Source organism: Pristis pectinata, chromosome 6 (assembly GCF_009764475.1).
Source record: "Pristis pectinata isolate sPriPec2 chromosome 6, sPriPec2.1.pri, whole genome shotgun sequence".
NCBI classification, from domain to species: Eukaryota; Metazoa; Chordata; class Chondrichthyes; order Rhinopristiformes; family Pristidae; genus Pristis; species Pristis pectinata.
Genome location: NC_067410.1, coordinates 11578958 through 11606119, shown reverse-complemented (window position 1 = coordinate 11606119; position 27162 = coordinate 11578958). Strand labels below are relative to the sequence as shown.

General features: G+C 39.6%; 1 protein-coding gene across 2 annotated transcripts in view; it reads right to left on the bottom strand.

Moving 5' to 3' along the window:
- Nucleotides 1-9985: 9985 nt before the first annotated feature.
- LOC127572136 (RNA-binding protein 5-like) overlaps nt 9986-27162 on the bottom strand; it is a 33989-nt gene continuing 16812 nt past the window's right edge. The window contains exons 10-25 of one of the 2 annotated variants that reach the window (XM_052019087.1): nt 25743-25903; nt 24656-24753; nt 23742-23829; nt 22940-23026; nt 20264-20354; nt 18053-18141; nt 17403-17478; nt 17155-17246; nt 16423-16587; nt 14649-14798; nt 14459-14542; nt 13282-13476; nt 13103-13177; nt 12912-13009; nt 11299-11428; nt 9986-10777 (exon numbers count right to left, since the gene is read on the bottom strand). In XM_052019087.1, coding sequence (XP_051875047.1) covers nt 10652-10777; nt 11299-11428; nt 12912-13009; nt 13103-13177; nt 13282-13476; nt 14459-14542; nt 14649-14798; nt 16423-16587; nt 17155-17246; nt 17403-17478; nt 18053-18141; nt 20264-20354; nt 22940-23026; nt 23742-23829; nt 24656-24753; nt 25743-25903 — 1805 coding nt within the window. In that variant the 3' untranslated portion in view covers nt 9986-10651. The remainder of the gene's footprint in view (nt 10778-11298; nt 11429-12911; nt 13010-13102; nt 13178-13281; nt 13477-14458; nt 14543-14648; nt 14799-16422; nt 16588-17154; nt 17247-17402; nt 17479-18052; nt 18142-20263; nt 20355-22939; nt 23027-23741; nt 23830-24655; nt 24754-25742; nt 25904-27162) is intronic. The other variant, XM_052019086.1, reaches the window with a different exon arrangement.

Sequence of the window (27162 nt, the reverse complement as noted above, 5' to 3'; positions counted from 1 at the left end):
ATGTGCTTGACAGGCAATGAAGTGCAGTTGAAGTGGAGTCACTGTTGGAATGTAGGAAAGGCAATGGCAAATCCCATAAACAGCAAGAGACACAAGGTACTGCAGATACTGGAATTTGGAGCAGCAAACAATCTGCTGGAGGAACTCAGCATCTGTCGGGGGGAAAGTAATCGGCAATGAGTCGGGTTGAAACCCTGCATCAGGACTGAGAGCAGATAGGGGAGATGGCCACAACAAAGAGGAGAAGTAAGTAGGAGGGTAGGTGGTGAGGTAGGAGCCCGAGGTGATTGGTGGACCGGGGGGGGGGGGGGGGGGGGGGGGGCAAAAGATGACGGCCAGGTTGCGCCAGGTAGCGGAGGGGAGAGGTGGGGTGGGGTGGAGTGAGGTGGGAGGAGGGGAGGCTGAAGGTTGGAGACAACTGTTGGAAGGTGATAAGTAGGAACACAAAGGGCTACCGTAAACAACAATTTGATCATGACCAGATAATCTGTTTTAAATTAGTTATGCTGAGTCAGGAACATATATTGACCGGGGCACCAGAAAGAACTCCAATGCTTTTGTGTGAAACAGCGACTATCAAATAAGGCTTTCTGTGTAAGCATCTGCATGTGGCCTTTGGCAAGGATAATGGTTTACTCTGACGCCCTTGTTAGTGATACATTTATCTTTGAGACACTCCAAAAACGGGTCTTTTGATTCGCCTGTGCTCTCCTTCAATATAACCATCTTCCTGATGTTTGCAATATGTATCCTATTCCTGATCATATATCTCAAGTTAGGCTTTTTTTGCTTCCTTTTATACAGAAATTACATTTCTTGAACAAATTGTTCTGTGCTTCGAGGTCAAGTGGAACATTGTTAACGGAAAATTATTACAGGCACACGTGTTGACACTGAAAACTCTTACATCATGGATGCAGAAAGAAAACTTTCTTTAGATTACCACCATCAATGACTGCTGTCTGTAGAAGAGTCACTACTTTGATTGCCAGGACAGCAGAAAACCTCCCAGTTTGGTATTGGTATTGGTTTATTATTGTCACTTGTACTGAGGTACAGTGAAAAGCTTGTCTTACAAACTGATCGTACAGGTCAATTCATTACACAGTGCAGTTACATTGAGTTAGTACAGATTCCATTGATGTAGTACAGGTAAAAACAGTAACAGTACAGAGTAAAGTGTCACAGCTACAGAGAAAGTGCAGTGCAATAAGGTGCAAGGTCAGAACAAGGTAGATCGTGAGGTCATAGTCCATCTCATTGTATAAGGGAACCATTCAATAGTCTTATCACAGTGGGGTAGAAGCTGTCCTTAAGTCTGGTGGTACGTGCCCTCGGGCTCCTGTATCTTCTACCCGATGGGAGAGAAGAGAGAATGTCCTGGGTGGGTGGGGTCTTTGATTATGCTGGCTGCTACACCAAAACAACGGGAGGTAAAGACAGAGTCCAAGGAGGGGAGGCTGGTGTCTGTAATGCACTGGGCTGTGTCCACAACTCTCTGCAGCATCTTGCGGTCCTGGGCAGAGCAGTTGCCGTACCAAGCCGTGATACATCCAGATAGGATGCTTTCTATGGTGCATTGGTAAAAGTTGGTGGGGGACAAACCAAATTTCTTTACCCTACTGAGGAAGTAGAGGCGCTGGTGAGCTTTCTTGGCCTTGGCATCAACGTGATTTGACCAGGACAGGCTGTTGGTGATGTTCACTCCCAGGAACTTGAAGCTCTCAACCCTCTCGACCTCAGCACCATTGATGTAGACAGGTGCGCGTACACTGCCCCCTTTCCTGAAGTCAATGACCGGCTCTTTAGTTTTGTTGACATTGAGGGAAAGGTTGTTGTCATGACACCATTCCACTAAGCTCTCCATCTCCTTCCTGTACTCCGACTCATCGCTGTTTGAGATACGGCCTACAACGGTGATATCATCTGCAAACTTGTAGATGGGGTTAGAGCAGAATCTGGCCGCACGGTCGTGAGTGTATAGGGAGTAGAGTAGAGGGCTGAGGACGCAGCCTTGTGGGGCACCAGTGTTTGAGAATAATCGTGCAGGAGTTAAAGTTTTCTTTAACTGCAAACATAGAGCAGCTGTCCCTACTTGCAGTTCTTCCATCCACATGCCAGATCTGATAAAAGGCAGTATTGTATTGCAGGAATGCAGTTACTGAGACATTCGAGTCTCTCTCTGCTGGATGCACCCTAATAGTATCAACAGCTCCATGCTTAGGTGGGTCTATGTATCTACCATATGGACGGTAGGAACTAATTTCATGAAAACACACAAGGGAAATCCACCCCCTTTTTATCTCCTGATACAGTTGGGTGTCAGTACAGCAAAATAACATTCACCACCACCGTACACCCTTGCTGTGCAAGTAAACGGGTGTCACAGAAGCATGGAAAATTTACAAGAGGCCATTCAGCTCATTGTGTCTGTGCTGATTGGAAATGTGCTACCAAATCTAACCCTACTTTTCAGCCTTTGCCTATCACTATCTCTTACCTGCATCTACCACCTTGTGCCCACCCCACCTATCACTGCTCTGTTTTTCCGCTCCATATATTGGACCTTTTCCTATCTTCAGTCCTGAAGAAGGGTCCTGACCCGAAATGTTGACTGTTTTTCTCCATGGATGCAGCCTGGCCTGCTGGGTTCCTCCAGCATCTTGTTGCTTTTTCATCTAGATTCTGGCATCTGCAGTCCTTTGCTTCTCTTCCCTACCTTTCAGCACTGGATCAGTAATCCTGATGGTCATGATTCTTCAAGTGTTCCAGGTACCTCATAAATCTGCTGAGGACTTGTGCCTTTACCACCCTTTCAAGTAATGAGCTCCAAGCCCAATAACTCTCTGTGTGGACAAAGTATTCCTCATTTCTCCTCTCACCCTTCTACCAAAATACTTTAAATCAATGTCCCCTGGACCTGCTGTATTTCTTCTGTCCTGGCTTCTTTTAATTTTATACACCTCAGTTAAAGCTTCCTATCGAGCTCTTCAGTTCCAAAGAAAACAATCTCAGCCTATCCAATTCTTCCTCAGAGCTAAAGTATTTCAGTCTTGGCAACATACAGTCATGGAGTTGTACAGCACAGAAATGGGCCCTTCGGCCCAATTCATCCATGCTAACTGTGATGCCTATCTATGCTAATTCCATTTGCCCGCATAGGCCCATATCCCTCTACTCCTTTTCTGACCAAGTACCTGTCCAAATGCCTTTTAAATGTAACATCTTTGTAATTATCCTCTGCACCCTCTCCAGTGAAATCACTTCTTTCCTATAATGTAGACTAGTACAGTACAAATACATATAGTTCAATACACAAAACGTGCTGGAGGAACTCAGCGGGTCAGGCAGCATCTATGGAGGGAAATAAGCAGTTGACGTTTCGGGCCGAGACTCTTCATCAGGACTGGAAAGGAAGAGGGCAGAAGCCAGAATGGGGTGGTGGGGAAGGGGGAGGCACACACGCAGACAGTGTGTACAGCACGTTCCAAGGTCCACTGCCTTGTCCTACCGGATTCCTCCTCCTTCAGCCCTCGGTCTCTTCTATCACCTCTCAGCTTATTACATCTTCCCCCTCTCACCTGAACTCACCTGTCCCCTGCCTACGTGTGCTCCTCCCTCTCCCCCTACCTTCTTATTCCGGCTTCCTCCCTCTTCCTTTCCAGTCCTGATGAAGGGTCTCAACCTCAAACGTTGACTGTTTATTTCCCTCCATGGATGCTGCCTGACCTGCTGAGTTCCTCCGGCACTTTTTGTGCTGTGCTCCAGATACTTCCGGCATCTGCAGAGTTTCTTGTGTCAAGTGTATATAGTGTAACCTCTTTACTCTTAGATTCAATGCCCCATGTGATACTGGGGCTGCAAACATGGATGTTCCAATAATTGTGGGCAGGCTCATTCAGGGATTCAATTAAGATAAATAACATTCATAACATAATACACTTAGGAACCTCACACCTGCCAGAGATTTAGCTTGCCCAACAAGAATCTCAACACCTATTTATAGCATCGATGATTGTACAATGGGGAATAAAAAGGGTAATTGGGAAATAATGTACTGGGTTATTGAACCGTGCATAAGTTTAGCACTGACGGCAATGATGAGAGTTGCTTTCATCCTGTTATTGCTACACATTTTGAAAGCATGGAGGTGACTGGTGTGAAAATGGCAGACATAATGGCATGGTTTTCTAAGTTCCTAACTCCCTAATTCAGTCTAGCAATATTCTACCCTGCAGACTAGATTTTCCATTAATTCACCCATTGTCAAAGGCTGGAGGATTTAAACTGCGGTTGATGTATTTGAAATAAAAAAAAACGCGGTAATAGAAACATGTCCAAGTCTCTCGTATTGGTATTCCTCATCTTACAGAGATAGTTGATTTTTTCTCTGACAGCTTGGCCTCGTCTCATTGTCACCACAGGACTTCAAACATTCTGTAAACTTTATGCTTTAATCTCCCTGTCAAGCCTCTGCTTAACTCAACGATCTTGTACACAATTTCTCATTCACACTTCTGATTCACCATTCACCAACACTGTGAGTACTGCCCAGATGTTCGATTTTTGTTTTATAAGATGCAGAGAACAAAAAACATTAAATTATCGCTCTTTAAGATGATCAGTGTCCATAATTTAATTTGCCCTTGCACCCAACATGGATGCAGTTTATCCTAAAAAGAATCACAACATCTATTTATAGCGCTGGTAATTGTACAATGGGGAATAAAAATGGTGATTGAGACAATGTGATGGGATATTGAACTGTTTCTCTGTCAACATCAGCTCACCAGAAACAGCCTCAGATGCACTCCATGAATATTAATAAGCACTAGAGGCAACTATCAAATTTTCATTTCATAGCCCTGTAAATTACATAAACTGGAACAGGCAACAATTAACATCCCTCAGGCACAATCTGCATACCTAAAGAATGTGCCAGTGAGTCAATTTTAGAATCTTGGGTGGGATACTGAAATGAATGAGCTTGATATTCAGAGTACGATCTATTACACACTAAATTGCAAAGATTTGTCTTTAATTCTCTTCATGAAATATTTTTGATTCAATATTCCCAAAGGTAGGGTGGGACAGTAAAAGCTATGTATAAAATGTTTACTTTGTTCCCAGTGATATTCAAGAATATTAGTCTGCAGAGAATGTGCATTTTTCAGGGCAAATGGCTGAGTCTGCTCATGCTGTCAGCTTTCCAATGTACCTCATGAGTTAATTTCCTGCCATCCTCACCATCCAACCCCTACTTAGAGAATTCCGATTGCCATCTCCTGTTACTCTCGGAAGTAGCGACACCCCATCCTCATCAATGGATTTCTTAGATGTTGCAAATGCTATCGCTCAGACTAGGCAAAGCTAATGAAAGAATGTCCTTGATTTAAGCATCCATTCTCAAAACTAAACCAGTTTCTGGTACTCTGTGTAATATCACGATCATACCACATATTACACTAAGTTCTTAAAGGTACATTAACATTCTTATTTATGGAAGTGATGGTTATGCTGTTGTCATTTACACTTCCACCAGACACCTCGTTACTTGAATTACTACCACCCTCTTTATGTGCATCACTTCATCCCCAAGATGGCTCCTCTCATCCTTCACTGCTCCACCACCACACTTCCTTCCCAACCTCTGGACAGATACAGCACAGAAATGGGCCCTTTGACTCATTGAGTCTGCACTGATTATCAACAAGTCATTTACTCTGATCCTACATTAATACATTTTTAATATGGACACCCTTTATGATAATTAGATCTCTAACTTTTCACTTCTGGTGAGACTTAAACTTGGTTTCTCTCTCTGCCAGATCTTGAGTATTTCCAGCAATTACTGCCAGACCTTCTGAGTAATTCCAACAAGGGCGGCACGGTAGCATAGTGGTTAGTGTAATGCTACTACAGCGCCAGCGACCCGGGTTCAATTCCGACCACTGAGTGTAAGGAGTTTGTACGTTCTCCACGTGTCTGCGTGGGTTTCCTCCGGCTGCTCCGGTTTCCTCCCACATTCCAAAGACATACAGGTTTGGAAGTTGTGGGCATGCTATGTTGGCGCTGGAAGCATGGGGACACTTGCGGGCTGCCCCCAGAGCATTCTACGCAAAGATGCATTTCACTGATTGTTTCGATGTAAATGTAACTAACAAAGATATCTTAAGTTTAATATTTACTTCCACCATCCATATTTCGCTTTAGTGTTCAAACATGGAATACATTACATGAAACAGTTGGATCTGAAATTCCATCTGGATAAAATGAAAAATAAAACATTGGGAGTGAGACTGTATGCATTGCCTGCAGGCAGCTGATACAGGCATGAGACGGGCGGCCACCTTTTATGCCATGAAATGATGTCAATGCAGAAACTCATTCTTAAGCATTTATATTGCACCCTTACTGCATTAAAATGTTGAACTGCCCTTTATCCCAACTTCATTCTTTTCAAGTGTTTGCAATCCTACCTTCCTCAGAAGAGAAAAATGTACATTTATATAGCACCTTCGTAAAAAAAAACAGGATTTCTCTCATTATTAACAATGACAAGAAGTTAACGACAAAGCTTTCAACTGCACTGAGAATGGAACTTGTTTCCATAACCTAAAGAATTATGCCTAGTCCTTAATAGTTCACTATCCCAATTACCTCTATTTTTTTCTTCTTTTGAAATTGGTACAAATTATCACAAGCAGATTAGGAATGGAAGAACGCCATGGCAATAGTTTCCCATAATATCAGATGGCACTGCAGCTGCAGTCAGATCTTGTGAAAATGACTGTAACCGCTCAATATTAAGCTTGCCAACCCTTGAAATCAAACCAACACTGAATTTAAATGGAATGCCTACTGTTCTGTGGGTAATGGAAGCTGCAGCTGATATCCGTTGCCAGAGGTACGAGCTAGTGCCATATCCACAGAGGTTGGAAAACACCACAGACCAATACAATCTTCTGTATTACTGTTCTATTTAATTAAAAATTCCAAAGATTATTTCAAAATGTTGACATTTTCCTCTCCACAGATGCTGCCTGACCAGATTAGAATTTGTTTTATTTTTTAATTCCTTGTGCATTAAATGGTCTGTAGTTCCTTCAGCTGAAGGGCATTTTAATATCAAATGCTCAATGGATGAGGTCAGTCTATTGAAGAGCTAACCTTTTAGCAGGAAACACTTCCTTTTATAGCCTTCTGCTGATTGACCTGGAGTTACCCAACATTAAGACCATGGCAGCCATGGGTATGAGAATTAGTCGAATGGTCAAGTTGTTGTAGCTAGCCATCTTCCAGGCCACATTTTCATTCTTGTCAAAATATCTGCAGAAAGCACTGCAATGTGATCTAAAATGTCAGAATACTTGTTGGGTTCTCAGCAGCGTACACCTGCTGTGCTTGCAGAAATCAGTGTCATGACTGGAGGACAAATAATGAGTTGATTTCTTTTAAGGTTACTGAAGGAGGTTGATTAGGTTTTCTTTGCAGCTAACCCATAAAAGATTTCCAGTAAATGAAGGGAACAGCAGATGACCTTTAACCTGAGTTAGTAGGGAAAAGGGATAAAGGGTACAAGTTCTGACTGGAAGCACTTGTCATATCTATCAGTCATTAAGGTCTTGAGAGTTGCATTTCCAAGATTGAAGTTGATGTCATTAAGGGCCTCCTTTAGCAGCTCCTCAGGGACAAGGACAATATGTTTCCACTCCAGTTGACTGGTGGTAAATGGCTTTATGGGAATTCTTACACTGTGGGGTGGGCATTGCACACTAGCAATCACAGTCTTGACAAAGCAAGAGCTTGGTCTGAGGGCAAGGTCCCATTTGCACAGTATAAAACACCACTTTTATGGCCTTTTGAAGCATTTCTTCCATTCATAAATCCAACTTGAACAGCATGGACAGATTAGCTATGGCAAAAAGTTCAATATGGGCAAGTGGTTAATCATGAATTTTAAATCCAAAATGATGAGATTGAGACTGTAAAAAGGGCTGATTGAAATAATTGGACAGCATAAAATGCATTAGTTTCAATGAACATTCTCCCCCCTTCACATGTGCATTCTATAGCAGCTCTGCCTCAATCATTGTACAATTCAATGAGAATGAACATCAGAATAGTTTGTCCAAATACTTAAGTAATTATTGTCAATTTAGAATTTCTTTTTGCACTACTTTATTCAGATTGCACTACTCTCTGTGCACTATTCTGCTGCATGGCCCTCGCTGTATTATTACTATGTGAGCAAGGAATTTCATTGCACCCTGATGTATCTAACTAAACTAATCTGATCAAGAAAGTTCAATTATACCAAGTAGGAATAGAACAACAGATTAAGATAATTGCAAGCTACAAAAGGGATCAGCGTATTCCAAACAAAAATACTGTCGCAATAGAATTCTGGATCAACAGGTCCTTCAGTCACATTGGTCATTTGTTTCCCAGGTCACTCCCTTTGTGCTGCAAAGTGGACCACAGTCAAGTAAATAAGAGACATATAACATCAATCTATACCTGGACTGATGTGACCAATTCATAGTGTCTCCTTTCTGATGTTCTGTCGCCGCTAAGAATCACATCCCATAAACAAAAGCAAAACTAGAGGAATAAACCAGGTGATATTAGGGAGCTACTTGAATGTTATGTTTAGGTTGTGATTTTTCAAATGCTTTGAAGTGCACTCTGCATGAAGCTCAGTGTGAGCACTAATTAGCTTACCAATCCCATGACCTTTTCCCCCATTAAATGCACATTTTAAATCCGACTTGCCTTCCCTTTCATCTCCTCTACAATTATATGAAAAGTCCAACATTGTCTAAATTTACTCAACATTTAACAGTGATCAACTTTAAAGACTCCTTCCAGAGATCAGTCAATGTCCCACTCATTTGCACTCTCCGTGTCCCACATCCCAACATGTCTCAAAATTGCCGAAGCCTCCTCAACACTGAAGAACACAAATGCAATTTTTTATGTTCCCTTACAACACGGGAACCATTTGGTGCAGATTCTTTGCCAGCTCTCAGACCCATCCCATCAATTCCACTCCCTCACCCATTTCACAGAAAAACATTCTATAAAACACCCCAACCTCAACTCATCCCTCTGACCACCTAACAATACCAGGGACAATCTACAGAAGCCAATTTACCTGCTAACCCACACGGCTTTGGGATGTGGGAGGAAACCTGAGCACCTGTGGGAAACCCATGCAGCCACAGGAAGAATGCCCAAACTCAAAAGAGTTGCACCTGAGGGCAGAATCGAACCCAGGTCCCATGAGCTCTGAGGTATCTGCAGCATCACTGTGCCACTTTATCTGCAAGCCCTCCCACACTAATGCTTCTGCTTTTACGTACAGCAATGACTCTTTATGTTCTTTCTTTTACAACACCCACACACTTCCATTTTATCCTGCCTCTGTCTTTGTGCATAAAGTGGACAAATCTTTCATTGATGCAGTAACAGAGGTGGCACACCAGCAGCTCTACTTCATTAGGAGTTTGAGGAGATTTGGTATGTCACCAAAGACTCTTGCAAATTTCTATGGATGTACAGTGGAGAGCATTCTGACTGGCTACATCACCGCCTGGTACGGAGGCTCCAATGTGCAGGATTGAAAGAGGCTGCAAAGGGTTGTAGACTCAGCCAGCTCCATCACGGACACAACCCTCTTCGTCATCGAGGTCTTCTTCAAGAGGTGGTGCCTCAAGAAGGCAGCACCTCTCATAATTAAGGATCCTCGCCACCCAGGACATGCCTTCTTCATGTTACTACCATTGGGGAGGTGGTACAGGAGCCTGAAGACTCACGTTCAATGTTTCAGGAACAGCTTCTTTCCCTCCGCCATCAGATTTCTGAACGGTCCATGAACACCACCTTATTATTCCTCTTTTGCACCATTTATTTTTGTATCTCATAGTAATTTTTATGTCTTGTACTGCTACCGCAAAACAACAAATTTCACGACATATGTCAGTGATAATAAACCTGATTCTGATTCAAATCTCTGATTAATTCCCGTATTGAAGACCAATCTGAAATGCAAGTAGTAAACATCTGTAAACAAATGTTGCCTGGCCTATGGTAACAAGACACTTTTTTGTAAAAAAAAGTTTACATATTTTCTTTTAAGCAGTTTCAATCCTCTCTTTACTCCTTTGCCCATACCAACTCAATTAAATGACTTGGGCTTCAAAATCAATCCTGCAATTTGAGACTTTGTTGCTCTCTTATTCACAACTTTCCAATAAATCAGCAGTTTATTAGCACCGAGGAATTTATTTAGGGAACAAGAGAAAAGAAAGGAAGTAGAAAGAAACAATTATTCAAAATAATCAGGTTTACAGTTCCTATTCCAGAATCTGTACAAAGGCTGCTGTGACTATAATACAGAATGTACACTGTGCTGGTTTTGTATCAAAATCCACATAAAACAAATCTTCCCCATGTATGTCATGCCCACCAGCATTTCATAACCTCCAGTTTTACAAGGTCATAATTTAAAAGACTAAATTGCAGGTTTTTTTTTGTTGGAACTTAGAAATATAACCAAAGCAGGAAGTGAAAAAGTTGACACACAAACATTCTTTCTTGGCACAACAAAACAGTAACAATATTTACATATTTACAACACAAAGAAATATTATTCCATTTCCGAGAATCTGGCAAACATGGCTTTTCGAACTGCATCTTTATAGGTGTCTGCAGTGTTGACACCATAAGAGCTTCCACGTGTCCCAAGTCCAGCTCCTTTCATTCGCAACTGTGCCTGTTCCAAGGAGATTCAAAGTCGTTTTTAGTACTATGCAGCTCAAAAGGACCAAAATTATATTCTCAGGTAGCTGAAATATTTTAAGCTGTAAACATGTTTAATTTTACAATAACATCCATGTTGCCATTGTTTCTGTGCTTTCCCTGCCATTGGGCTGGTTGCTCTTCCATGCTTATTTTGCAGCTGATCTATATTCCTCTGACAGTATAACAAGCTAAATAAGTATGGAAGAGCAACTTGGTTAGAAATGATCTTGTAAACCCTCAGTGTCTTGCTTCTGTTCTCCACTTCCTTCTCTCCAATCACATTCTAGACTACCAGCCATCCAAGTATTTGCAAACTATGCCCCACTAGTTCCACAGTAAGAGAACTGCATGCATGGTGCTGCCATTTTGAATGATAGGAATTCTAAAAACCAAAATACAGTCCCCTAAGTAACCCAACCAGTGCCCCAGTAATATGATCTGTTACAAGTAAAATTTCCACCTAGCTGCATTCCTTAATAGTCAAAAACAAACCTCAATTGGTGCAGTAATGCCTTGTTGGTTTCGACCGAGTCCTGAACCTTCTTTCCAGCCCATGGCTTGTAACATCCGGCTTCCAATATTATCACTACCGATGCCATCTTTGGTTGGTTGTTCAAAATCACTGTTCAGAAAAAAAAGTAGATATTTATAATGCAAGAGAACTTCGTTTCACTCTTCACATTGATATTTGTAGAGATAGCTTTTCAAGTATCAAATAAATTTCAATTTAACACAGGGACAGTTCAGGAAACAGCAAGTTGCTAAGATCAGTGATAGAACATAGAACAGTACAGCACAGCACGGGCCATTCGGCCCATGATGTTGTGCCAAACTATATGAACACCTCCTCCATGATCAATCTAACCCTTTCCTCCTGCACAGCCCATAACCCCCCATTTTCCTTATTTCCACATGCCTATCTAAGGGCCTTTTAAATGTCCCTATTGTATCAGCCTCTACAACCACCCCCGACAGTGCATTCCAGGCACCCACTACTTTCTGTGTAAAGAACTCTGACATCTCCCCTGAACATTCCTCCTCCAATGTTAAACAGATGTCCTCTGGTATTTGCTATTACCGCCCTGGGGAAAAGGTACTGGCTGCCCACTCTATCTATGCCCCTCATAATCTTATACACCTCTATTAAGTCGCCTCTCATCCTGCATTGCTCCAAAGAGAAAAGCCCTAGCTTGCTCAACTTTCCCTCATAAGACATGTTCTCTAATCCAGGCAGCATCCCAGTAAATCTCCTCTGCATCCTTTCTAAAGCTTCCATATCCTTCCTATAATGAGGTGACCAGAACTGAACACAATACCCTAAGATTGGTCTAACCAGAGTTTTGTAGAGCTGCAACATTATCTCGTAGCTCTTGAACTCAATACCCCGACAAATGAATGCCAGCGCACCATACGCTTTCTTAACCACCCTATCAACTTGCATGGCAACTTTGAAGGATCGATGGACTTGGATCCCAAGATCCCTCTGTTCCTGCACACTGCTCAGAATCCTGCCATTAACCTTGTACTCCACCTTCAGGTTTGTTCTTCCAAAGTGCATCACTTCACACTTACCCGGATTGAACTCCATCTGCCACTTCTCCACCCAACTCTGCATCCTGTCTATATCCTGTTTTAGCCTACTACAACCTTCTACACTATCCACAATCCCTCCGACCTTCATATCATCCGCAAACTTACTAACCCATCCCTCCACTTCCTCATTCAAGTCATTTATATATATATAAAAAAAATCACAACAGAAATCACTGATGTGCAGGAAACAGGTTCCTCAGTGAAGAATAAGAATGACCAAAGGCAACAGAGTAGTTGCACACAGAAGGTGATATACCAAAAATAAATACCCCAACAGTGAAGATGCAGGCTCTATGCATGTGGCATCAAGTACCCATTTCTGATGGCATAGTGGAGGCATCAAATGAATTAATATTGTTTATTGTGGATGGGTGGATGAGTCGATGAGTCAAAAAGTCCAATAGCCTCATTAAATGGATCATAGAAAAGCACTGACTGACCAAATGCTAAGTGAACTGGGAATGATATACACTGAAAGGAAACAAATGACTTCATAGAGGAACATTACTCACACAACTTGTGGTGTAAAGAACTTCTTTCTCTTGGGTTCTGGAGGCTCTGGGATCCCATATTTCTCTCTCCTCTCTGCTGCTCTGTCTCTGTATTTCATCTGTGGAAAGAGTTAAGATTCAGTGACACTAAATTACTTCAAAACAAAAGCATTATAGACTTGTGCTCTAAATTATAGAAAAGGCGATCATACCTCTCTTTCCGTCTTTTCTAAAGCTTCAAGTTCTAAATCAGTCATTTTTGCTCTTCTGTGAATCTCTAAATTTTGCTTTATGGTATAAAGAAACAAATAAACATGTAATTGTACAATTTAAGTGTTCTTTTAAAGTACTTCAAACCTACCTAAAAAATTTTTTTGTGAGATTTATATACCTTGTGCAGTTCAGAGAGCTGCTGGTGCCTGATAAGTGTCTCTTTACTAGGAAACTGCCGTCTACACAAAAGGCAAGCCATTTTCTTCCAATCTGTCAGCTTCTCCTCTCCTTCCTCAGCCTTTTCCTGCTCTTCTTCAGTGTCACTTTCTCCACTATAAGCTGCTACAAGTCCTTGCTGAGGACTCGCTTTTCTCTGAATTAAAGATTAAACAAAAGTTTACTCATATACCTCAAGTACAAAAGTATATGCATGATCTTTGTAAATGCAATCACTTTTTAAATTGGTAATTCAATGTACAAATAACTCTTAGCAGTTTTGCATCTGTTGCTTCTTTTACAGTGGATACAACAATTCTGTAATAAATAACATTCAACTAACTTAACATCTGTATCGGACTGGACATGGCTGATAAAAGATTTAATGGTAGGTACCTATAAAAGCACTATGTATTCTATGTAATAATAAACACTAACTGACATAGACTGCTTTAAAGGAACCAAGAGAAATCATTCCCTGAAGTATCCAAATTTTCAACAGTTACTTTGAGGTATGCACAATTCCATTTTAACTTGTTACGGTAATCTGTTCTAGAATGCAATCACAAGTAGGAAACTACAATAATTTCACCATTACTGCATATAGAGTGAGAACATATAACATCACAATTGAGCAACATGAATCATCCTTGGCAAACCATAGAACTATACAGCACAAAACAGGCCCTTCAGCCCACTGGAGATTTTGGAATTCTCAGACAAGTTATTACACACCATAAAACAAGCCCCAAAATAATTTGCGTACATGCAGGGAGTGCAGAAATGCTAGTGCCATCAATCAACTCAAATAGGACTTTTCATGCCCATATATTAAACTGACTCGACAAATTCACAATGTGCACCAACTCAAGTTGCACATGAAAACAAAATTCAGCAAGGAATAGTTGCCAAAAGCCATGTGCCAGTCCTGGCATTCATAAAATACTAATGTAACTTTACACATAAAAGCAGAAAAGGCTGGAAATACTCAACAGGCAGCATCTGCGGAAAAAGTTAATTTCAATTTGTGACTTTTCAGCAGAACTACACATGCTGCCTGAATTTCAAGCATTTTTTGTTGTTAGTTCAGATTTCAAACACCTGCAGTACTTACTCATAGGCATTTACACAAAACCAACCTTTACCATGTAGTCCTCATCATCAGGAGCGGACCTCTTCAGGATCTCTACTCTTGTTGGTGACCTCTCTGCTGACATACCCTGCTGCAAGAAAGCCACACACAAAAAAATAACATTTAAAGTGATGCATGTTCTCGTGCAAGACCTTCTGAACTGTAAGCTCACACTCAAAGTCAATGAAAATTTGCACCTTTTTCTCAAACAAAGCAAAGCCTGCGTCTGCTGCTGCGGACTCCTTCTTCTCATCTTCTCTCTGTGCACCTATGGGCTGAAAGCTGGTTTTGATATTTTCCTTCTGTTTGTTCAAACTCTTAGCCCATCGTTCCATGTCTTTGGCAATCTAAAGAGCCATAATCAAATTACCATTTATTTGGGAGTAACACAAGCAACAACTTTATTTGAAACATGCACTAACCAGAGTGTGATAGGAAAATGGATTGAACCTACTTGTGCAGTGGACTGAAAGATTGAGTATGATATTGGACAGGACTTTATTTTGGTATTTCCACATCCTCTCCTGCCCAGCAGTGCTCTCAATTTCACAGAAAGGCAATGGAAGATTAAAGAAAACCAGCAGTGGGCATGTCAATGTGGTCCACAGTCCATAACAGGGTTGGAGTTTAGAAAAAGGGAAGTAATGTTACAATTGTACACAGAACTTGTGAAGCATCACCTGGGAGTACTGTGCACAATTTTGATCCCTTTAAGGACATACTGACATTAGAGGCCATTCGAAGGGCATTCACCAGGCTAATTCATGGGTTGAGAGGGCTGTCCTGTTACAAGCAGCTAAAGAAATTAGTTCTATATTCTTTGAAGATAAGAATGTGGGATGGTTTTATTGAAACACAAAACCCTGTGTGGGCACGACAGGGTAGATGTTGCCACTAGAAAGAAAATCTCAAACGTGGGCAAAAGGTACAAAATTAGGGGATGGTCACTGGTCACTTAAAACAGAGGCATGTAGGAACTTCTCACATAGTGGTGAATCTCTGGAATTCTATATCCAGGAGGTTTGTGGAAGCTAGATCATAAATTTTGAAAGATTAGGGAACTGAGGGCAAAACAGCAATGATCATATTGAATGGCAGGTTAGACTTGAGGGAAAGAGTGGCCTACTCATATTTTATTATGCATTTATGCCTTTATATTCATTAAGAAGGGGTAATGATGCTCTCAGTTTGAGAGAACAGAGACACGAGATGAGAGTAGGTAGTTGTGCTATTTTCCATCTCTGGCTGACTGAGACTTTGATTCTGCTTGTTTCTCATTGGAGATTACATTCAGGAACTTAAAAGATTAATACACAAAGATAGAGTCTTAACTGGTCCTTTTCAGCAAAGGAAACATTGAAGCTGACAGGGCAGAGGAAATTAGTACATTACAAACCTGGCTGTTGACATGGTTATCTTTAATCCCAAGGGACAATGGGTAATTTTGTTATTGGATGTCAGTTTTAGGAAGTTCCCTCCCATTGGCTTTGGATGAGAATCAAGAACCAACTTTCAAGTGAATAAATTTACCATGGAAGGTAAGCAAGGCCCAAGGCAGACTATCTTAAAAACAGAGCTGACCAAGTGTTAGCCTGTGTTGAACCCAAGCTTCCCAAATGTATGTTTGTTCCGTCCAGCACAGACAGGGTGGAATAATTATTTTTTTTTCTCTATCACAAGATGGAAAGCAACTGAAATGGAGTTTATGTTAAAACAATCTGTATATCGGTCTTTCATTCTGAAGACTGGAGAAGTGCATTTCCAAACAACTGTGTCCTCTTTGTAATGAGGTTTCAATGCCAGTGATCATATACTAAGATACTGGATATCAATAGAAATATCTCTTCCCACTCCCCCTAACTGCAGATAACATGAGCCCATTTACACATGGATAACAATACTACTCAAAATACAGATCTATTTTAAAAAATACTTTATACATTGTGGATGTGCAATTTATTTTTTTTTTACCTGTTGTGCTGTTTTGCTCTTTGGTTTCTCTTTCTTCTCTTTGCCATCTTTGTTAGCTCCACCAGCAGCAGCATTCTGCTGTGCAGTAAATTCTGATGCAGGCAAATACTTTTGCTTCTCTCCATCCCAGTACAAATATTGTTGAGTTTGTGCATTATAGTAGTACTACAACAACATCAAGTTAAAAAAAGGTCTTCAATACACTTTTGATTTTAAAGGAATTGTAGTCAGCAAGCTACTGAAAAGATGACAGCAAACCACCTAAAAGGTGAATGAAGATTCTTTTAACCACAATTTGACTACTGGATTTTGAGAAGCAGTCATGGTTCTAAACACAACTCTGGAAGCTGAGCACGTAATGTTGCTGCTATTTCAATGCAGACCTGAGGAGCGGTGTATTATTTGAGACTGATCTTTCAGGTGAAGCCAGATAAATATATCATTACAAAGAGACAAAGCGCTTCCATGTCTTCGGCCAATAGTCATACCAATCAAACACTAATGGAGGAAATAATTTGGTCATTTATCACACTGACATATGTGGGACCTTGCTCTGTTAAAATAGGGTTCTGTGTTTGCATGACTGAATGCTGCAACAACACTTTGGAAGTAATTATTGTGAACTGCTTTGAAACAACCTAATGATTTGATAAGCAATGTAAATGTGTAAGCTTGCTCTTTCTTACAATATAGGCATATTTGCAAAGCTAACAAATGTAGTGTTTTTTTTACCTGAGAGTTAGGATCATAGTAAAGTCCAGACTGCTGATCATAGTAAAAACCGGAAGAATCATCATACTGGTAATTGGAAACATCAGGTACAGCTGTAAATGAGCATAAAAATATTTAAAGAGGCCCATCATTCTCATTGACTTGTGTAAAACAAACTGCTTGCTGGACTCTAAAATGTCAACCAATAACTTTTACAAGTATTTGCATTACCAGAAGGTGTGCGTATTATTTAAAACTAAATCACTTACAGAATTTAGAATCTGTAGATGCAGCATTTGAACCTGTACTCTGTTGACTAGTCGATATTTGCTGTCCAGCATCTACCTGTAGCATACAAAAGAAAGCCACATCACTTTTAACATTTAGAAGATTAAAATATATGCACAAAACACTTCAATTAATAATTGACAAAATATCAAGGCACTAGGCACTCAAGAATGTGGGGAGATACCTGGGAACAGATCCATCACTATTTAAGGCCAATAAATTATTTTAGTCAAAGAGCCCAACATTGGGAAAAGAATAAAAATGCTTTCTAAAAACTAAATATAAATTGTTTTAGATTTCTTTGCCAAAATCCAAGAAAGGAATGATTGATTACTACTTCATGATTATCCAGAAAATGCATAAAATGTGGAAAATGCTACAAGTTAAGTCTGTAGACATATTAGTGGGGGTGGAGATAACAATATCTTCTAGTGGCACATTTACATAAGATCTTTCACAAGTCAAGAATGCACGATATAACTTTCCAATTACCAGAAAAACACCCAAGCACGTATCTGAAAGAGCCAATGCCCTGTAGGTACTTAATGCTAATGCACAATTAAATCTGAAGATGGGACAAAAGAACAAAGCAACTTTAAAGAAAGACCAGTTCCAGATAAAGTAATCTTACCTGAGCGTTTTGCTGGTAGGTTTGAGCATGGCTTGAATATACCTGAACCTGTGATTCAGATGTATTTGATGAAGTGCTGACAGGAGGCCCTGCAAGAAAACAGAATTGTTTGTTTTAAACACACCAATTAAAACAGATGAAGTATCAGGTCCAAAAGACACGAGATTGCTTAATTTAAAGCAGCATATTTTAATATTTAAAAAAACATTGTGACTACACATTATGCCACTTTACAACTTAGATTCCATATCCCACATAATATTCAATTTGCTACTCATCTGATGGAGGGGGAAAGCAAGCATAATGCATGATTGTTCCCTATTGGCAAGTCAAATTCTCAAACTTCCTACATAGGATAAGCAAGGGTTCAAGGTGGCAGCTCACCAGCATCTTTTGTATTAGGGTCAGATAATAAATTCTGGCCTTTCCAGCAATGTGCATTTTCCATAAATGAAAAAAGGCACCTAGTACATTTAGTAAAACTCTAGACTGGCCCATTGCTTCAATTTGGCATTAATTACAGAATAAATTATAAAGTGCCTAAAATCAAGATTTCATTGTTTACTGTCACTGAATTTTAATTTGCTTTTTCTTAAACAATTGAGAAATAAAGTAAATAATGATCCTCTACAACAGAAGCAATTAGAATGTCAAATCTAATTCAATCTAACATACTTTGCATGCAATTTCAACGAAATAACCTAAGCATGCAATTCTGAGTTGAGGAAGCACATCACGATTTGCACTAAATTCAATCTAGTACATCAGTTAATACAAATAAAATACCAACATTTCCTATCTTGCAATTTTTCAATGCTCAAGGGAGCCTGCAATATATCAGTATTGTATTGAACTTTTAAAACTGGATAAAATAAGCCAGTGCCTGTTCTTTTTCTGTAACCTCTACAAAAGTTAATTTAACCCTAAACTTGATTTAGGAGATAATTTAAAAGTGTGGTTCAGAATGAAGATTACTAAATTACGACTCCAGTGATTCTACAATAAAATGTGCCAAAACATAGCTGAATACTTGACTCCTCACCTAGAGCTAATCAGTTCAAAATTATCAATCCAGACAAAACCTCCATTTGTTCTGAGTATTTTTCTACAGTGCAAGTGGACAGAGTGCAACAATTACAAGTGTAAACCACTGGGTTTCCTAAAATCCTGATGCCATTGCTGGAATCTACAACAGAGAAACTTATTTACAAGGCAAAATATAGACACACAACCTTGAATGTGTGGAGTACAGAGCACCACTGGAATGCACTTAAATGCTCCATTACCAAAATACAAGTGACCACCGTGTTACAACCATTCAGGCTATGGAAATGTGTCCTTACAGAATTCACAAATCACTACCCGAGAATTTGAGATATGGAATAAAATTCACTCTTACAGAATTTATGTCAGAAGAAATAAACTAATTTTATTTTTAATCACTCAATACTGTGGGGCAATAAGGTATGATGTTACCACATCGATTGGATCGGCGATCGCAGCCGAGTCCCTCCTTTGCCATGCCCTCTTCAGTCTGAGGACATGTGAACAGACGTCTCAGAGAAAATGCCTTGCAGATGAACAGTGCAACATGTGTCTATTCGCATGTTCTCAGACTGGAGAGGACAGGGCAGAGGAGGAACTCAGCTGTGACTGGCAACAAAATTGATGTGGTGACGTCATATACAAATCTTATTACCCCACAATACTGAGTGATGAAAACTAAAATTGACAGAATTTGTTTTTTCTTTCACACGAGCCTTGTCCACCCCACAGGCTAATGTTGGCCTTACCAATAAAATGGCTTAATACAAGAGAAAGACATCCCATAGGAACACATCTCCATTTATAACATGGGATTCGAATTGGAATAGGGGGTTCGCATTACAGAAAAGTGCAATGCAGATAATTTTCTAGCAACGCAAACCCTCTGTAACGCAGGGGTCACTGTAATGGCAAAACTAAGATAAATGTTACTTAAGTATTCTTGAGCCAATGTTTCGATAAGATTGAATTGTTGTAGGTGAACAAAGATTGACAAGTTGGCAAGTTTTAAGCTGAAGTTTATACAAAAAAAAACCCTGTACATTTCTCAGGATTTAAAGTATCTATTCTTCAGCTAAACCTGGTTTAATGGTTTAGTAAAGGAATAACATTTCACCAACCTCTCAATTCAGTCTTTCTTTCTGAAAGAGAACGCTGACACCCTACCTGTGAGAGTAGCTGCTGCCTGGTATGTGACAGGAGGCTGTTGACTGGGGTCCACAGAGCCTTGTTGAAAGTACTGGTATTCCTGCGAGTACTGTGCCGATTGCACACATTTCATAGTTAGTGTGGTGCACACAGAAGAACTAATTAAGACTGCACTTTAGAATATCTGTACATAAAATACATACAAGGCACTGTCCTGTGTTTCCCAGTGAAGTAAAACTCAAAACGTTGAGGCACAGAATAGAATTCGCAGATTTATTTTCTCCTTTACAGAGGCACCTTTGCCAGCTGCAAATCCTTGGACAAGGCAACCAGACAACATCCCGTTTGCAGGCTTTTGTCAGTGTTGCTGGCAACAAAGCCCACAAGTGCAGATGTGATATAACTTTTACTTTCATTTTACATTCCTTTAAGTTTGCAAGGAGGCACCTGGATTCTCCAACCGCTCCAACACCCCTTCACCATTCTCCCCCACTCTCCCCCCACCCCAACTATTAGCAAAAAAAAAAGTTGTTTTGAACTGTTGGTACCTTTTGAAAATTCATGTGTCTGGTAAAACTACATTGCAGGTGTTACAAAACGTCCCACTTTTCCCAAGATAACAGATGCCAGGACTCGGGACACATTTACAAAATTTTCAAGCACTGCATTTGCAGATCAAGACTTTGGATGGCTGGAATATTCAACTACACTAGTCTGATACTTGCATATTTTCATTAGCACTGGAGAACAAGCAATATTTAAGGTACACCTAGCACTTATATTTACATCAATTTATGAAGCAAAAGCTACCATTATTATTACTGTGGACTCACAGAAAATGAAATATAATTGCCAGGCTGTGAAGTAGAACATTTCACAAGCTATGTATTTATAAATCAAAAGCACTAAGCTCTGTGGTGATTTGGCATAACAGTACATTAGTCAATCATTAAAACCTTGACTCAATTGGGAAAAACATCCAAGCTATCACTGGGTGGGGATGAAAGGAAATGTCCCTTATTGGTGGAAGCCCAAATATCCTAGAAATCTGGTAGCATGTGGGAATCTGACTCTTATTCTGCAAGTAAACTATTCAACATAATCTGGTAGACTAGGTATTAACAGAAACCCCTTAGAAAATCCCTCAGCACTGATATGCATTTTCTTTGTTGAAAGTAAAGAATATCTAAAGAGACATTCCTAGGTCAGGGACAGCATATTTGCTGTAGAGTTTACACACATCAAGGCTTCATCTCAAGAAGTACCTCAAACGTACAAATATATCATGCTGCTCTGCAAATGATGAATATTAAGATAGAAAATAGTGCAGTTGGGCTACAAGCCTTTGAGTACATTAAAATATTGAGAAATTATACAAAAATAAAGTAACAACCAATTTGGAATCTTGATCAGGACAAAATAACTTGGAAACTTTTGCTAAAAACAAATGTTTAGAAATATACTTCTTGGAATGATAACATGACACAACATGCTCACTTTCCGTTCTTATTTTCATGACATGGTAGGGCACAGTCACAGTTCCCAATCCCTTAACACCACCCTCAAGCCACAGCCAAAACACCTCTAGAAAGGTACTTCAAATTTGGTTATGCCATTGTAATAAAGTGCTCATACTTAGTACATAATAGGGAAAAAAAATTGCACCACAAGACAGCTGGTCTGCACTCCAGAGTAGACAGAGCATTACTGGCTGTTTTAGGACACTGGAAGTAGGCAGTGACATGAGACATTTTAAGTCTTGGACAACTGTACTATTTTATCAATAAATTGCACTCCCATGTCTACCAATGCTCTCTGTAACTAGTTACTTGTATGTTGGAGATGACTCTTCAAACATTCCCAATATGGCATTTCTCACTTAAGACCTTACTCTGAAGATTTCTTAAGGTAAAAAAAATACTGGGAAGGTGACAAGCTAAGCAAGTGGGAAGCAACTGAACCTAGTCTCAGCACAATTCAAACAATACAATACATCTTAAGCTATTAGGTTTTGCTTTAGTTTTAGGATAGGAAAGTAAGGTTCTTGGTTGTCATTATAAATATTGCACCCTTTCCAGATACCAACTTTAACACCCTCAACATTACTGATTCATCAGAGGCAGCAAATATTGAATCAGTTAATTGGACCAGGAATGATTTCACAGCAAGAATGGATTACCTGATGCTATATACAAAGTATTTAATGAGGTATTTTAAATCTTATGGCTACTTAACAGTAGAGTTAATTGCCAAATTTTAAACATATTTCAGAGAAATAATGAACTTTACATGGATTTGATTTCTACTGTTAACATATATTATATATGCCACCACACATCAATTTAATCCTTGAAAGAATGTTTAATGAAATGTTCAGTAAAACACAGTTACACTTATTTCCCTCTGCCATTTGACTCTCGAGAGTACAAGTTTAACACCTGACATAATGCTGGAGTGATTGATGGGTTTCCTCCCACATTTCAAAGACATACAGGTTAGGAAGATGTGGGCATGCTATGTTGGCGCCGGAAGCATGGCAACACTCACGGGCTGCCCCCAGAACACACTACACAAAAGATGCATTTCACTGTGTGTTTCAATATACATGTGGCCAATCTTATCTAATCTTTGCCGCCAAAGCTGCTACAAAATTATACTTAGTGTATACATATTGTCCCTGGAATAATTACCAACCTGTGCATAATGCTGATTGTAGTTGTCCAGGCCAGGCTGTGGGACGTAACTGTAATCCTGGTTCACTGGATCTGTAGTTTGTTGAGACTTTATAAAAGGGAAGTAGAAAACATTTCAATAATGACAAAGAAAAATTACCTGAAATACAAATGAACATCTGTAGCTACGTTATGCAATGATGCAATGATTAGTACAACACTGGAAAATTAAACCAAAACATATCATACAAAGGCCATAAGAGTTATGAATGCTTCCCTCCAATCTACAACCTTAGCTAGGGGAAAGACATTCCGGCACTCACTATTCTAGGACAGGAATTACTTGAAGTACATTTAGACTTTGTGTATATATACACATATATGCATACCAGACAATCACAAAACCACTTTATCTACAATGTATATAACTAAGGTGCTCCAAATTTAACCAATAGAATGAGCTAAAGCAGCTTAGTGTGATTTACTCCCCCATTTCCCTTCCTAGGGACAGCAAGACTATAAGCTCACTAATGTATGCAAAATACAGCTGACCTTAAAGCAATTAAACCTTTTTAATTTTAGATACTTGGTCAGAACTTGAGTTGTGTGATCTACTTTAGGAACTTCGCCATTGATCACATACCAGCATTAATATGAAGGTTAGTAATCTACTCTCACATGCACTGCCATATTCCCATTTCACTGTACATTACTCATTTGTCATTTTCTTTGTTTCCCAATTTTCTAAGTAATTTAACTGGAGAAAATCCTCAAAGAATTAAGTTTACAGTACAGAATATCTGTCTGAAACCATACGACTTTACCTGACTAGATGACCACTGAGCCGCAGCAATGGCTGTACTTGCAACAGTCATGGCATTGATCCGATTTCCATCACCAAGAAAGAGATCTCTGTATAGGAAAGCAAGTTGACCATTAACAATTCTAATTAAACTACATTGCCAGTAAAATTTGGCCAAATCAAATCCAAGCCCATAATTGATAGAACATGGACTAATCAGTCATCTTTCTGAGAATACTGTATACTTTCAGTGTTCAAAATGTGCTAAATCTGTCAGAATGACCAGTTGACTTTGGAGATGGAACTGAATGCTTCATCTGAATGATACAATGAAACAGTAATTGATTTCAACTAGATTGTTGGATGATGCCAACAAAAAAAGTTCCAACAATAGAAAGGGAGAAAGAAATAAAAACTAAATCAACTTTTGCTGTTGTGCTCTTGTCCCAACTGCTTGTTCAGATACATATATCTTTAAAAATCATTCTCAAAGGTTATATTTTATACGTGTAGCTCCACACAGTGGTAGGATATGAAAATAAATTGGGAATTTCCTAGGTTTTCAAATTTCAAATGTGCACCCATGGGAAAGCAGGGAGTAGGACCCATAAGGAGGCAAGAAAAATCAGCATCTATTATTCCACTGTGATTCCCTCCCATGCTACCTCCAACACTTGATGAAGAGCTGCAACATAAGCTGTCAGTCTATCATTTCAGTTTGTGGTACAAAGATGACGAAACAAGATTGGATTCAAATAATTTTCAAACCTCCCCAGACACCTGGATCCTCAAACAACTGATCCATGGCAACACAGGTAGAAGTCTGGGAATTAATTTCCCAACTCAAGATGTCTTTAGCTGAAGGAAATTGTGTGCTGGAATGGTATCAATGCCAGTCATAAAACTAATTAGTTTAGCTTTAGTTCTGTTACTTACTTCCTTGCACTCTTTGCAAAATCAACACCAATAGTTTTCCCATCAATACTCAGAGGTGGCTGCAAGGACTGCAGGATCTGAAGAAGCTGAGATGCCTCCTGTAAATTTTGTAAAGAGAGGAAGACAGTGAATGGTCAATTTAATTGCATTAAAAATGCTTTCTCCTGTGTGGGTCATTAGGTGCGGTATCCATCATTTTCAAAGAGGGTTGTGGTTAGCAGGCAAGATTTCAGTCTGATTGTGTTTTTCTGTCCCCCAGTGGATTTAAGTAGAAACTTTAAGAATTTAACAGTTGTTCATTTTAGTTTCATTAATAATAATATTCCTTCTTCCTGTGCGGCATCGTTGATAATGTCTCAATAAAAATAAATCATGGTTCCTTCAGAATGGCCATTTTGGGCTCATTCGAGAACAGCTTCATCAGCTAGCTTCAATTCACCTGGTTTTACAAATTAAATCTAGTCTAAATTTAAGCAAGCTTAAAGACAATCGTAAAATATTACTTGCTCAAAGACATGTACATTAAATCATTCCGCCCATAACAGTAGCAGTCCATATTCCCACGAAGAAGGTATCTGTTTGCATAGCTTCTAGTATCTGAAAGTGTTTTATGGAACCAAGTGCAGGGACCATTATGACCTCAGTGATTATTGTATGATGGGATGAAAATTACACATTCACTGGAAAAGTCAGAGAAAAGCTTGTTCCCTTCATGTTGTGCACAGGCCCAAAGCTGTCATTTAATATGATGGACAGTTTGTTATTTGCAACTGGTATGCAAAATGGAAAATTGAGTGCAGTGGGGTATACTTGAAGTGAGATTGTTATATTATAGTATCAGACATGAGCATTCATTTCTCCATCCAAACACCCCTCAATTTGATAATAAAATTCAGAAAAATCTCCTCAAAGATTATGAGTTGTTTTTCTCCGAACATTACAGGCTATGTTATGATAGGTTTCCTTGACCATATCATCCTACTACAGTTTAAATCACAGGTTGTAAACTAAAATTTAAAAAAATTTTAAATTTAACACTACACATGCTTTATAACAAATACTGTGGTAATTATTGACTAAAACTCACCACAATAGAAGCTAGCTGCACAAAAGCAAAGCCCCTGTTCAGTTGGGTCTGCTTGTCCTTAATCAGCCGGATGTTGGAGAGAGCCAATGCAGCATATGGAGCTAGTGCACTTAAGATGGACTCCACAGAGGTGTGAGAGCTAATATTTCTTAAGATGACAGCTATTTAAAAGGAAATAAAGATTTATGTAAATCTGATGAACATTTACACAGCACAGACAATACATTTCCCCAACAAAGCATCGGATTTACCATGATGTTGCCCGGATTGAAAGACTTTAGTTATGGGGGAGAATGAATAAGCTGGGCTTGTTCTCCCTGGAGCAAAGGAGGATGGGGAAAATCCTGAGAGAGGTATATAAAATTATAAAAGGCATAGCTAAGGTAGAGATAATCTTTTTGACCCTGGTAGGGGTATCAAAACCAAAAAAGCATAGGCTTAAAGTGAAAGGAAGGAGTTTTAAAGGGAATATGAGGAAGTTTTATTTTAAACAGAGTGGTTGATAAAGTGGAACTCATTGCCAAGGAAGGTGGTGGAATCAGATACAATCAATACGTTTAAGAGATAATACGACAGACAAAAAAGTCAAGGCACAGAAGGATAAGGGCAGATGGGATTAGTGTAGATCAGTAAAAAGGTTGACATGGATGTGGTGGGTCAAAGAACCCATTTTCTGTGCCATACAACTCTATGACCACTGAAGTTTAGAACCAGATATTTGCCTCATACGATTTAAAAGTTAGTCTCGGTGTCTCCCAAGAACTCAACCAGTTCACTTAGTGAGTCACCAAGTCAATCACAACACAAAAGACCTGCATCCAGTTAGCTGGTCTCAGTCAGTACATGAATTGGCCCCACTGCTGCAGGACCATTTTTGAGAGAAGGCTATCATCGTTCAGCGACTGTCGGTGTGAGCACTCATAGGTTGGGGTTATTAAACAGAAAAGGAAACAGATAACAGAACAACACAGGCTCTTTTAGAGTTATGGGACTTGGCTGATGGAATAGAACAGGCTTCATACAAATTCAACTCGAGGGCATTTGCAGTGGGCATTTCTATATTGATGGAACAAATCAACTATCCACCTATCAATATTTCCACAGCACAAATGAAAAATTGTGATTGCATTGTCACTGCATTCAGAGATGTGCATGACAAATGTAGCACAAAGTGCATTTCGTCGAAATAAAAGTATCATTGTTCCAACTAATGGCCCCAAACCTAGCAACTCCTTGGACGAGGTCAGTGCAAGGTTCAAGGTGTGAGTGCATATTAAAAACACAGTTAAATTGATTCAAAATCATACTGCGACATTCGAGTCAGGAATCATATGGAAAGATGAGAATTGATGACATGGTTACCTAATGAGTGGCAGAAGCTGAAGGCAATGACCTTGGAATTTGATCTGGACATTTCAGG